This window comes from Limanda limanda, chromosome 12, assembly GCF_963576545.1.
Source record: "Limanda limanda chromosome 12, fLimLim1.1, whole genome shotgun sequence".
In the NCBI taxonomy this organism is placed as follows: Eukaryota; Metazoa; Chordata; class Actinopteri; order Pleuronectiformes; family Pleuronectidae; genus Limanda; species Limanda limanda.
The window spans coordinates 18,617,102-18,631,277 of NC_083647.1; the positions used below are offsets into that span (position 1 = coordinate 18,617,102).

The 14,176-nt window shown below is 42.1% G+C and overlaps 2 protein-coding genes across 2 annotated transcripts; both read left to right on the plus strand.

The window, feature by feature from the left end:
* The first annotated feature begins 755 nt into the window (after positions 1-755).
* On the plus strand, positions 756-4,944 carry sumo3a (small ubiquitin like modifier 3a). Its single transcript, XM_061082318.1, has 4 exons — positions 756-888; positions 1,808-1,936; positions 2,103-2,174; positions 2,302-4,944. The coding sequence occupies exons 1-4, from the start codon at positions 868-870 to the stop codon at positions 2,362-2,364; spliced, it is 285 nt and encodes a 94-aa protein (XP_060938301.1). The 5' UTR covers positions 756-867; the 3' UTR covers positions 2,365-4,944.
* A 1,652-nt stretch (positions 4,945-6,596) lies between these two features.
* Positions 6,597-13,525, plus strand: LOC133015989 (thrombospondin-type laminin G domain and EAR repeat-containing protein-like). The gene is made up of 13 exons (XM_061083286.1): positions 6,597-6,678; positions 7,743-7,966; positions 8,472-8,842; positions 9,245-9,335; positions 9,456-9,612; positions 9,697-9,828; positions 9,914-9,984; positions 10,377-10,538; positions 10,636-10,843; positions 10,955-11,187; positions 12,646-12,824; positions 12,998-13,099; positions 13,372-13,525. The coding sequence occupies exons 1-13, from the start codon at positions 6,597-6,599 to the stop codon at positions 13,523-13,525; spliced, it is 2,166 nt and encodes a 721-aa protein (XP_060939269.1).
* Positions 13,526-14,176: the final 651 nt, after the last annotated feature.

Here is a 14,176-nt window from a genome sequence, read left to right on the forward strand (position 1 = left end):
AACTAAAAATGTGTACTTACTGGTATTTCTCACTTATGAAAGAACAAATAATCCACATTTTATGGGTATTCAGAGGTTTATATAGCCTAGGTGCCAGACGAACTTAGCCCCGCCCACAACATTTATTGTTCGGGAAGTTCGGTCTGAAGCTGTTCGGACCAATCAAATTGTCAGGGCGGGCTTTATACTATGATGGACAGATGATCAACAGTTACGTCATCAACTACGTCATCAAAGACCGCTTGGGTTTACTTTGTTTTCCACAAACATGCCTGCCCCTGGAGAGCTGAGATGTGTAGATGCTGCCACTGAGTGTGTAAGTTCTCTGTGTATCCTTAAATTATTTTTACAACACCGGCAAAAAAAAATCGTTCTTCATCTTCTTCTTCTACTTCTTCCAGCGTGCGTGCAGTTGAGTTCTGTTGACAACAACCATGCGTCGCTCAACATACGTCACATACTACGTTGCTCTGATTGATTGAAGGTCTATCCAATTGAGCGAAGAGGCATTTTTTTTCCTAGTGCGGTTGAAACACGCCCCATATCAAAGCCCACTGGAGCGGTCTCAGACTCATATTCTGACTAGAATCATGAGTATGACAACTAAACGTCAGTCTAGGCTTTATATGTAGTGTCAGGTCTTCAGTTCGCGTGCCCGAGTATTTTGCATCGCTGCGCGCTCCCGCGTCCGCGCTCCCGCGATTTAGCAGTCACGTGGTCCGGCGTTGGCCAATTGTTTATTTGCAACAGCGGTTCCAGGCGCGCACCCGTCAGTGGCGGAGACGATAGGACAGAAGATCGGCAGAGACACAAATAAAAGACAATTCAGCGATTCCTGTGAAAAGCGGCGACAGAGAAGCAGCCGACATGTCCGAGGAGAAGCCGAAGGTGAGCGACGGAGGCCGGGGAGGGTCATCGGGGAGGTTCAGTGGAGCCTCGCCGGACCTGGGCTCTGATGTGCGGGAGAAAATGGCCTGGTGTGCACGTTCCTGGTTTGCACGTTTCTGTGAACCGGCGCAGTGTTTGTGTCGCAAATGAATGAGCCGCCGCACAGCTAGCATCCCGGCTAGCGGGCAGCCCACCGCGGGGCCGGAGAGGGTTCGATCCCCGCCGTGGGCTGCTCGGAGATCCGTGTGTGTGCGGAAACCATCAATTACATCGTGATTGTCTTTTGCGGATTTTTTTCCTTTGTGGAAACCACGCAACGTGCGCAACGCAGCGAAATGCCGCAAACTCCAGATGGCGCAAACCCAGGGTGACGCACTCGTATATAAAAAACAACAAAACCCTGTTAATTTTTCCGCTCTGTTGTGTTTTTCTAAACGTCTTGGATTTCTCTCGGTCGCACAGCAGCTAAACAAAGCTGTTAGCATCGTTAGCCGCCGGCTGCTAAACTCTGCTTCGGTCCTGAAGGGCTGGCGTGCCGGCCACCTAGCCTGGAGCTAATCATGCTAACGCTAGCATCTGTGACTGCTCGGCAACAAAACACGTTCCAACCTGAAATCCTCACGCTGGTTTGTTTTGGTGAAAGTGTCTTTAAACCAGAAACCAGCGTGGTTTCCTTCAGCACACGTCACTGGTGCACTTCGACCTGACCTTTATTTTGAAATGACGGTTGAAACTGCAGTTATCAGTCTGATAACGTGCCTTGAGGATTTGTCTCCTGGCAGCTCTGCCATTATCTGCATTGTGTGTCAGTGTTAACCTCCTAATGTCGTGTTTGTGTGGTCTGTGTGTGTGTGTTTGTGTATGTGTGTGTCTTCCTGGTTAAGCTGCTGGTTTAAACTGTCTTTGTTAATCTTCGCAGGAGGGAGTCAAGACCGAGAACGACCACATCAACCTCAAGGTTGCAGGACAGGATGGGTCGGTGGTCCAGTTCAAAATCAAAAGACACACACCCCTCAGTAAACTCATGAAGGCGTACTGTGAACGGCAGGTGAGCCCGAGGCCCGGATGACTGCTTTTTAAAATGTCCTCCTCCACAGCAACATGTAATTATAGTGGACGTGCTTTAATGAACCCTTCATCCTCTGCATCAGCTGGATCACTGCTATTACTCCTGTATTAATAATCCTGTGCACATGCCTGTCTTGCTCCTCCAGGGTCTCTCAATAAGGCAGATCAGGTTCAGGTTTGACGGGCAGCCTATCAACGAGACGGACACACCTGCACAGGTAACCCATCAACACTATATTCCCTTAAAACCTGCCTGACGACTTCCTGCCTTAAATCATTATCTTTTTGATATACGATGATTTTATATCTGCTAACTTGAGCTTCTGTCCCCTCTGCTCCTCTCAGCTGGAGATGGAAGATGAAGACACCATAGATGTTTTCCAGCAGCAGACAGGAGGCCACTGCTAAGTCCCTCCCATCTCATTGACGGCCACCCTCAGACCACGCCCCCTCCGCCACCTTCACTGTCCCTTCCCTCCTCATCGCTCCTCTCCGCTTATTATTATTATATTATTCTAATTATTATTATTATTATTTCTTCAGTTTCAAGATGTCTGTCATTGTTTTTTGTCAGGTGTGTGTGTTTGGGGGGGCCACTCAGCTGTTTGTATACTGTCTAAGCCAGGACTGAACTTTTTGTGCGCGTCAGCAGTCGCTCTGCCGGCCAATCAGGACAACCCTTTCCGCCTGGTGCAGCAGGCTGTGATGGGACCCGCAGTGTGCCACAGCTGTGCCTGGCTGTGTCCGTGCTTCTCATTCACTCTCCAGTGAAAATGTAGTATCCAGTAGTTTATCGCGGTTGTCATCCAGCAGGGGTCAAACACTGGGCTCTGCAGGTTCTGTCCCGGGGTCACAGTCAGGGGGGCAGGAAAAACCTTTTTGGAAGTGGAGGCACTGTCTGAACTAAATACACACCCGCCTTCCATTTCACTTCGCTCTCTCGTGTGTTTTTTGTCTGAATGGTGGTGACCCCCGTCAAAATGTATTTTAATTCTCTTCGCCTTTTAGGTGCTTTTGCTAAAGACTTCTGCAATGTTTTTCTATTTTTGATTTTTCTTTTAAGAATTAACCAGGGGGCTTCTTGATGATCGATTTTTTTTCTTTCTTTCCTGTACATAAGTATCAGAGCGGATGTTAGATAAATGTTGTGGGGCTTGGACCAATACTCCAAAGACCGAACTTCTGTTTCATATTTGCTGTACTTGGATCACCTATAAAAGCAAACTGCAAGGTTCAAAACTGTCAGATTTTAAGGGAGTTTGTATTTCATTAATGTCATTCGCTTTTTTCTTGGACTGCTAATAATTTACGTTTCTTCTGGCTTATCCGCGGTACAGACTTATTCAGTCATGCTTTTAGGGCCAGCTGTCTCATCTCTGTATTGTCCTTGCGAATGTAGGCTGGTGGAAGATCTGATTCTACATGTGCTTTGAAGAGGATCGGCCTCTCCCTTTGAGCAAAGATATTCCAACAAAAGTCAGTATGTTAGCTGTCATGCAATGCTGAAGAACCTTTTATCTGCTTTGTCTACTGTCGAGACAATGTTTTGCTGGTGTGCACAAGACGGACGTTGCAGGCCAATTTTATAACTGCAGTTTCTGAAAACATGAGGTGTCTCACGTGGTGATGAATGTCTACGGTATTTGGCAGTTAGGAGAAGGATGCATGCTGTTTTTTTGCATCTCGGGAGGGCATGGAGGTCAACCAGTGGCGTTTGGGAGATAAAGTGTTCCGTACCCTTGGTGCCCAGTTCTTTGTACATGGATAAATACGTTGGTTTGATTTGATTGTTGATTGTCTGACACAAGCTTGGAGTTTTCCGTTAGTATTAAAACAGTCAGTCATTCAGCTTAAAACCTGCAAAAAGTACAAACTTCTTCAGAGGGAGTTGGATCATTACAACCCTTTTCAGTTAATTGTTTTTTCCCCCCATTGTTCTTATTTTGGTCAGATAAGCCCACAGGTGATCAGTATTGTACAGCTTAATAGGGTTAGAGTTCCAGTTTCAGGACTTGGGCAATCTACAGGGAGGAAAGAAATATAATATTTAGAAATATTATGTTGACAATAGTTTTAAATCAAAATAAATTACAAATAGTTTCTTTACCTTTTAGAATAAGCCATCTATTTGTACATCAGGAGCCGGTCCTTTCCCATGGAGTCCGCCATGTTGCGCCACCATGTTTTTACGGTAGCTCAGAATGGACAAAACCAAACACTGGCTCGAGAGAACCTTGCATGTTCGTGTGTTACTTAAAGACCCCATTCGCTTTGCTTGGAAATGGAGGGGTATTCATTTGGTTTGACACCTACATACTAAAAAACGCTACAAAAAAACCCCAGTGCAGTCTTGGAATAAATGTATTTTGGTGTGGTATGATCCAGAGCGAAGGACCATTTTAAGTTTAGTATGAAGTGAACCATTGTTGTGCAGAGATGAATTAAAATCTTCTCTTGAAGCAGTGTTTTTTTTGAGGAGGTGTAACTGGCCCTGTGGATTCCACTTGTTCTAAAATGTAGTTACTGTACTTCAGCAAAATTAGAAAGGTGCAGTTATTTTAGGAAAATAATTAAACTGTAGTCTAATGTTTTACACCTGTTTTTTGAGCTGATGTATGAAAACGTGTTCAGGTTTCACCCTATCGCTATCTGCTGTTCTACCGCTGTCCCCTCATTTGTTAACAGAGACTCGGTGGTTACTCCTGCAGACGCCCCTCTGTATGAGCCAATCACAAGTAACGATCGTGGCTTTCAGCTTCCCCCTCTCGCTAAATAAGAGCACAGCTATAAAGACAAACTAATCAGCCTTCCACTTGCATCTGAAGAACCAAGTTAGCTGCACAAAGGAAAGCGTCTTTTTGAGAGCTAAACTTCAATGTACAAAGAACGGGGTCCAGGTTGTTGTCATGTTATTTGTTTCTCTACTGATTTGTACATTATTTGTGGTCTTTTACTACTGTATACAATAAATATAGTTTGGTACTCAGATTTGCTATCACAAGAGTCATTATTTTGCTTTTGTGAATTATAAAATGTAAGAGCTTTCAGTAAATAATGGAATGTATTTAGGATGTGAAGAGTGTGGTGTGTGGCCTAAATGGTAAAAAGGCAACTAGGTGGCGCCACTCAACCATGACGATACCTGGTCTTGTTTTGGTTTGACATTGTTCTGTCATTAAAAACCTACACAATACATTTGCATAAATACCTACCCCAAAAAAATAGAATCCCACACATAAGGGTGTGTGAAGCTTTTCTTATTAGAAATTTGCAATGACCTTCCATTGTGGATAGCCAACCAAAACCTTATTCATAACCATAACCAATTAATACCTTAATTTAACCTAACCACGATTCACATCTTACAGCTAACCTTAACCAGTGTTGCCTCACTTGGGGGGGATCTACTGGTCTTTGCAACGTCAGTATTTATACAGTGATAAAGAGGACAAAACAAAGAGTTACACATAAACTTGCAGTGTGATGCTGGAAAAATAACACCAGATAAAAGATTTCAGATAAGACGACAAATGATCACTAAATTGAATGATGCAGGTTAAAATCTATTATCAAATACATCAGAGAATGATTAGTATTATCTGACAGTGTATCACCTTCCAGGATGTCCTGTATCACCTGAGGCCTGATGAGGAACCTGAGATCTGATCTGATGAGACTGAACAGTTGCATTCAGATTAAAGGCGGCTGATGAATCAAACCGGGAATAAGGAAAATCATGTGCACGAGTGGACGATTAACTTTACTTCATTGAAACTACAACATCCACATGTGTGCCATGCCTGGAAGGAAGAGAGATTGATGGCTGGATACAGGAAGATCAGGGCTGGGCAGCATTGGTATCTTGTGTCCTAATCTAGGCGCAGTCTATGATCTTAATGTGGGCGAGAGGAAGAGAAGCTGAATGCATTTGCCTTGTAAATGAGCCGGTCGGTGGATGAGAGGATTCTGAGAGATCTGACACGAGCTTAATGTGACAGCTTCTCTCAAAACACAGAGTGATTACTGAAGGAGTGCCTAGTAACCAGCAAAACAAAGTCAAATTGTTGTTACTACTATCAAATTGTGTGTGACTGTTGACAATTATAACTTTGTCAGTTGACAACAAAAACTACTACCATTTATTTAAAGTTATTTCCGTGCTCTCTCCTGTGACTGATATACTCCAATCTGAGCAGGTTTAAGTAGTGCTATTATTGGCAAATACTTTTGGGGCTGAGGCGCTGGAGAAGCTCCAACCCTCTGGCAGGTCTGTGTCATCAGAGGCGGTTGTGGGAGGATGAGTGACGGGCTGTTCAGTGATTTGCATGGCCCCGGTGTTTAAAAGGAGCTGCAGGTGCAGGATTCTCCACACAGATGAATGGATTTCTCTCCCAGCACAGGAACTCTGCTGCTACTATTTATGAATCTCAGGTTGCAGGCAAGGCTTTGATGAGTTCCAGGAGAAATCTTTCAACTTGACATTTTTCTTTTGGAGAAAGCTGATCAAATTCATTTGGATCAATATGAAGAAAACACAATGGTCTGGTGTGTATAGTCACTTAATATAGAGCAAAAAACGAATATACTAAACATGGAGACAGTCGCACCAACTGGCAACTGAACCAAACAGGTTTTTTGAGATGTCATCGCTGATATTTCTGCAGCTCCTTCTCCTGGGGTTAAGGGTCATCAACGCCACAGACACATGGAGACACTGTACAGGTATGAAACCATTTTAATCTGTTTCATCTCACCTATTACCTCAGCAGGTTTTCAAACATTTGATGCTCGCTTAATGATTTTTCGGTGCATGGTTCTCGGTTTCATCTTAAAATCTGAGAAACCCCTCTAGCTAAAATTCTTGTGGATAATTCCAACTGTCTGTATCTGCTTACAGTACAGTGGGAGTGTTTGTGTGTGCAGTATTGCGTGCAATATTAACTTAAATTAATATCCATAAACAAGTACAGACACTGGATGTGGTTAGGATTTCGCAGAAATTCCATGCACATCACAATATCGGGGCGAGCACTTGGTGTACTTATGTGACGTCTCCTCCATTATTCCTGCAGCCCAATAAATGTCTTTCTTTTAATAGCAACAAATTCTAAAGCTCCCGCGCCACCCAGGGCTATTTCTCTCACGCAGCATGGAAAAAAAATCCTTACTTCTCAATACTACACTGTAAAAAACTCTATTAAAAGTCCCTCTTTAAAAAGGTTACTGGAGTAGAAGTATGTAAGTGTAGACAGGAAAATGCACTTGAAGTATTAAAAGTGTTCACTGCAAAAAAAGGACACAAAGCTTGATTTATGGTCTTAGTTATACAATATCTACAATACTATAACATAATTTAACATTTGAACATCTTTTGTCTGCCAAAATCTTAAATTGGTGATTAAAATGTGACTAATACCATTAAATAACTGCGGTGGAATACAAGTTACAACATTTCCCTCTGAAACATAATCAAGTAAAAGTTTTTAGTAGCAGGGAAAGAAAATATAGGTGCTTAGTTTGAATAGTTTTTTGAAACCTGGATGAGTATAACTATATGATGTTAAACAAGAGAATAGCACTAGTTAGATAAGTCTGAAAAAGGAACTTAATCTGCAGATAAACCTTTTTTAAATAAATTCTTTACTATCCTGTTAATCATCTCAGGATGCTCACATTTATTTTACGACCTCTTCAGGGGTCCTGACCCCCAGGTTAGGAACCACTGATTTATAGGTTGAGACAGTAAAACTGTCTTCACGACCTCTTTATTTCCTTATTGTTTGCAGATTTGTTCCCTCTGGATCTTCTGTCTTTTGTCCTGGAGAGGGACCCCTCCAGACTCGTGCCCGGGGTGCACATGAAGCAGGCCGAAGGGGTGAGGGGGGTTCATTTCTCCAGCCCTCATTCCTCCATGAGCTTTCCCTCCTCCCAGCTGCTGGCAAGCTGCGACCTCTTCCCAAAAAACTTCTCCATTGTTGTGACTCTAAAAGTCCCACACATTTCCCAAAAGGTGAGAAGCAGTACTCAGAGCCTTTACTTCAGAAAAAGGACGAATACCACAACGTAAAGATACATTCAAAATGTTTTCTAGAGTACAGAAATAACATAAGCACCGGAATTTAAGTTAATTTTGCAGCAGAATAGTGTTAAAGGTAATATAAACTATTTTATGTAATTTTCTGAGCTTTTTGGTAGGTAAGAATAAGTTAAACTATAAATAGCAGTCGGAGGTTTACTATTAAAATGTAGTTGTGTGAAGTAAAAAGTATGACTGTGTTTAACAAATATTTAACAAATATTTATTATGATTATTCCTCAGATTATTTTATAAGTTGATTATTCATTTTGTCCATAAAGATTTAAAAGGTGTTTTTTTTAACAAAATAACCAAATTAATAAATCAATGATCAAATATTTTTTAACAAGGAAATCTACCATATACTATATACTTTGTTACTTTCCACTTCAGAACAATGCAATATCTTTGAATGATTTTCCTTATTGTTTCCTTACAGAGAAATGAATACATCTTTTCCATGTCGATGCCAAAAACAGAAGAGAAAGGAGCAGTGACGGAGAAGGAGAACATTTTGGAAAGTACTAATAAAAGGAGTATCAGGGAAGATGGAGAGGAAAAGAAGAAGAAGAAGAAGAAGAAGAGGAAGGAGAGGCAATTCCAAAGTAACGAGGAACGTGGACGGATCATCTTGGGACTGAGGTTTTCAAGAAAATCCCTGCACTTCCTCTTTAAAGGTCACGGAGGGGTCGTGGAGCACTGGGTGTTTCGAGGCACCAAGTTGGCTGATAACCAGTGGCACACTCTGGTTTTAACTGTTACCAGTCAACACGTGAGGCTGTCGTTGGACTGTAACCCGCCACTGGAAATGTAAGTTACGTTGATGTTTGGTTTTGTTCCTCCTGAATTCTGTCTGTTTTTTGTCTGCCTCCCGCCATCCTCTCTTCCTGTACCATCCCAACCCCCTTGAGGGATAGTAGATCCTTCACCACAATACAATGGCACCGCTCCAAATCTGCTCACACCCCGCAGCCACATCATAGTGGCCTGACAGTGTGTGATGGATGGTTTTAAGTGGAAACTCCCTCTGGCGCAGAGAAGGGAGGAATATCAGCACCCAAACTCAGTGCTCACCTGATATAGTTCATGACTCATATTTTCCTGACGACTAAAAACAGAAAAACAGAAGGGAACTGATTTAATTACCCAGACTTTATGCTCACTTACAACATCAGGTATTAAAAAATGATTATCTCCTTTTATGGCAAACAGCATTCCCACCAGGCCTTTCCCCTCAGACGTCAACATTCAGGGATCCAGATTCCACATCGGCAGCCGGGGAAGATGGAAAGGCTTGTTTTCAGTAAAATTTATATTTCCTCATCATTAACTTTAATGGGGCGCATAAGAAATACGATTTAAATCATTTCAAATTACACAACTAATACATTTTTCCAATCATTTCCTTCCGATCTGCTGTCAGGGTTTGTTAAGGCAGCTGGTTTTGGTACCAGGCTCAGACGCCACCAATCAGATCTGCCCATCTTCCGACCCCCAGCTAGCAACTCTGTCAGTACCACCTCTCCTCTTAGACCTGCCCATCACGGGGAAGGAGACAGACAGCCACCTGACTTCCTACGGTAACTTTTACAAGGCAGTTGCAAGATTTATATCCCTCCTGCTTCCGCCCTCCTCCTTCCTAACTGTCTGCTTGTTGTGATCAGACACGGAGGAGCGAGTGTCAGTGGGTTTGGAGCGTTCGTGCTCGGAGATGCTGCAAGGTCAGCTGTGGTTCAATCCGCTCAAGAAAGGCCTCTACCTCTGCGACGGCTCCGTGTGGGTCACCGTGCTGGAGGGTGAGAACCACACAACTGTCACCAGCGCATTTCTCCTCAGTGTGGGTAGAGAACTGATCAAATTCTCCCCTCTACGTGTTCACAGATCATGAAAGGCTGGACTACGTGTTGGAACATCAGGTCCTGACCACCAGCTCAGAAACGCATGATATAGAGGTATTTATCTACTTGTTTGAAAAGGAATATTTGTGTATATTTGTGGTGTCTGTTCTGTGGCTGTGCCTGTCGCCCACTAACCACAGGGTTGGTGGTTCAATCCCCGGCTCCTCCAGTCTGAATGCAAAAGTGCCATCAGGACAGAGACTAACCCCAAAATCCCCTGATGGTTGTGCTAGCAGTGTATGAATGTTGTGTGATAGAAAAAGCTTTGTGTATAGAAGTGCTGTGTGAATGGATGAATGTTACTGTAAACCACTTTGAGTTGTCAATTAGACCAAAATAATCATATATAAACACAGTCCTGGAATCCTCACTGTACTTACATGTAAGAGGGTGGGAAACAAACTTGGTTATACGATTTAGTTTTTGCTTTTCTCAATTTTCTTTAGGTTTTCCGGGTACCGGGCATCGGTCTGATGGCTGCCATGGCTCAACGCTCCAAAGCTTCTGGCTCTGCTGTGTATCTTTGGACCCACTCGGGATTCAAAGTCTACCAGAATATCTCCACACATGAAGCCCTAGCCTGGAGACACTTCAACATAGGAAAGAAAGTACGCCAAAAAGGAACACAAACAATATTAGACTTCCCTGTTTAGTCTTATTATTCTAAGCTTGACCCAATATTTGCTGTTTTATTGTTTGATGTAGATATTTCTGGTGGTGTCTAACTCTGGGGGAGAGTTGGGCAAACGCTTAAACAAAGAGTCTGGGACTGACTTTTCTGTGATTTACAAGTGGAGCAAGAAAAGAAAACAGTTTGTGCGGTTCCAGTCTCTGCAGACCTACTCTGCCCGGGACTGGGAGGCTTTTACCATCAAGCAACAAACCTATCTCGCTGTGGCCAATCATAGACAAGGTAAAAACGAATGAAACACATGATAGAACTCAATTGAACTTTCAGGATCCCTGCATTGAACCTCTATGAAATATTAAAATACAATGATTTCTCTTCTTGTTTGTCTTTTAGGGAATAGCAATCACACTATTGACAGTGTGATATACAAGTGGAACAGGTTAACAAAGTCTTTTGAGGTTCACCAGACGCTGCCGACCTCGGGGGCCTATGACTGGGAGTTCTTCACCGTCGGACCGTACCATTTCCTGGTGGTCGCAAATGCTTTTGATGGAGTGACCACAGCTGTAGACTCTGTCATCTACGTTTGGGTCAATGGACGCTTCCAGGTGTTCCAGAAAATTAAGGTTTGTTGTGAACATATAACTCCAAAAACTTTTTAAAAACTTGAATCATTCAGTTGTTGGGCACTATGACGTACCACAGGGTGAACTTGGCAGGTGTTCAAGTGTCTGTGTAAATTTAGATTAGTCGCACTTTGATGCAAGATTATGCAGCGTGGTTTCCATACATAGAGTCTTTGTCTGAGCACCTGGGCTTTGATGAGATCAGTATCTTTGAGATCAGTATGAAAACCCAACTGTACACAAAGAAGGAAGTGAATACAAACAGGGAGAGATAAATGGGAAAAGAGATGGGGGAGCGAGAAGTGCCAAAAATAGAGTGTGTGGTTTGCCATGATTGGCTTCAGCGATAGCAGTGCTTTGACATGTAACTGATAGACAATCATGTATTTAAATCCAGCCACAATTGAGTTGCGTTGACACATTGATAGTCACATGAGAAACCATAGGGAGGTGTGTGATTAAGGGAAACTCCCCAGTGCACTTTGAGGGCTCCCCAGAGCACCCTGGGGCGAGTGAAAATGAATCACCTGAAATTATCAAATGAGAGAGAAAACATAATAATCACAACTTCTAAACATGTTAATTACATGGCTGCATTAATGAAACGGTTAATTCATCCACCACCTGGACGGAAAATTTCAATAACTTATGTATGAATTACCATTAAATGGTGCATGGTCCCCAGAGGATGAAGTCTACTGACTTGGCTGGTCCAGCAACATGTCAATAATGTCAATATTTGTGGGCCTGAATTAAATATCTGATCAACCATTGGATGGATTGTCTTGAATTTTCACTCAGACGCTCAAGTTCCTCACAGGTTGAGTTTTAATAATTTTGATAAACACTTTACCTCTAGTGCCAACATCAGGTCAAAGTTTTCACTTATCCAGTATAATATCTTTCACACATTTGAGCAGATATTATTAGTTCCCAGAGGACCTGTCCTATTGACTTTGATGATCCTCAGACTCTTTTCCACCAGAAGTTTGTGCTTTTGATGACACTTTTCAAATACTATTGGATGGACTGCCATGCTATGTATTTGTTACAAGCCTTCATATTCCCCCTATAGAAATTGTAATACGTGTTCCCCTGACTTTATAACTAGTGCCACCACAAAGTCAAAATTTGAACAAAAACAACTAACAATATTCTCAAGAGCATAAGCTATTTATTTGTTTTCGTGTTAGCATGCTAATGTGTTATATATGGTGACCGGGTTAAACATATTCAGATCATAACATTGGCACTGTTAGCAATGTTAGCATGTAAATGTTAGTAACTTAAAGTGCTGCTGTGTCTGAATACATCCTCCTACAGCAGCTAGCATGGCGGTAGACACAAGCTGGTTTCATTTGTTATGCAGTGGGGATTCTTTGATGTCTTCTTTGATGTTTTAACACTTCCGACCTCCGCCACGCCAACTGTTTGTTTTCTTTCTTACATTCAAACTAGACGTTCTGCGCCACAGACTGGGAAATGTTTCAGATTGGCAGCAGATTCTTCTTGGTTGTTGCCAATGGACACAGACTCCAAGGTAATGAACCAAGTCGATATGCCATCAACTCCACCATCTACGAACTGGACTTGAATGGACAGCTGTTTGTCCGCTTCCAGGATATTATCACCTACAGGTACACGTCTGCAAGTATTTTACATATATACTGTATGTATAGACTACATATAAAACCACACTTACCAGAATATGGGCACTTGGACATTCATCATTGTGATGAGAACTAATTAAAATGACTTTTGGCTACATCTCCTTCACTTGCAATAACCACATACCGTCCTGTCTCTCCAGTGCAGTGGACTGGGAATTCTTCAGCCTCGGGGAGGAGCATTTTCTGATCGTGGCTAACTCCTTTAACGGAGAATCCTACTCCCTGAACAGCGTTCTCTACAGGTAGTCAACTTGTCAACTTGTCAACAACACCCCTCCCACTGTTAAATAATTCACCCATGATGATCGGGCCCTAATTTAGAGCTGAAATCAACTCGAGGACATACACTCTTGTAATGTCGATTTATTTCCTTCCTGTGAGCTAGACACGGGAAAGCATACCAGCACTTTTGAAACAAGATGATTCACTAGGAACTACGAAATGGCACACAACTATTTTTCAAGGAATTGTTGAGCAGATGCAAATACACATTAATTCTTATTCTCTGTTTTAGATGGCAGGGATATGAAGGCTTTGTTCCTGTTCATTGGCTCCCAACCATCGGGTGCAGTGACTGGGAGTTTTTCAGCTACAAGGGACAATCCTATCTGATCTACTCTAGTGCCAAAGAGCCTCTCTCCAAAGTGTTCAAGCTCAAAACCTTTTAGTGTGTTTGTGTATGTGTGTGTGTTTGTGTGTGTATCTTTTTGTGTCTGTGTTTGTGTGTGAGAAATTGTTTGCAAACATGGTTGCAACACCTTCGTGCCTGTACAACACTGCTCCTGTTCACAATTTCTGGCTCAACCTTAATTACATACTGCACAGTTAGGGGCTATATAGCGATCATAAAGTGTTGTTAGATTCACAGAAATTTGTTATGGTGGGTTTTGAAGAATGATTTGATATTTCTTAGTATATATGTCTTTGAATTAGATGGTTTTAGAGAAACATTACATCAAATTCACATAGGATTTAGTGTATTAAATCCTTGGAGCATGGAAACTGCATTGACCATCATTTATTCCTCACCATAACATAATGCAATACAGAAAACAAAAAATAACTTTAACTGAGGGAATTTGGTAAAACAACCAACCCTGCATTCACTTACCCTGCAAGAAGGCTAGGTTAACAACTAATGTACCTCATTTTAAAACAAATATAGTGTGCACAAGATGTCTATTTGTGTGTATTTTCTGAAAGAAATACACACTACAACTCAAGAAAGGCTGAAAGAATTCCTAACTTTCAGTAAAACATTTTAAATTAAAATATATTTAAACATTTTCTTGATCAGCTACAATGTGTTCTCTCAAAGA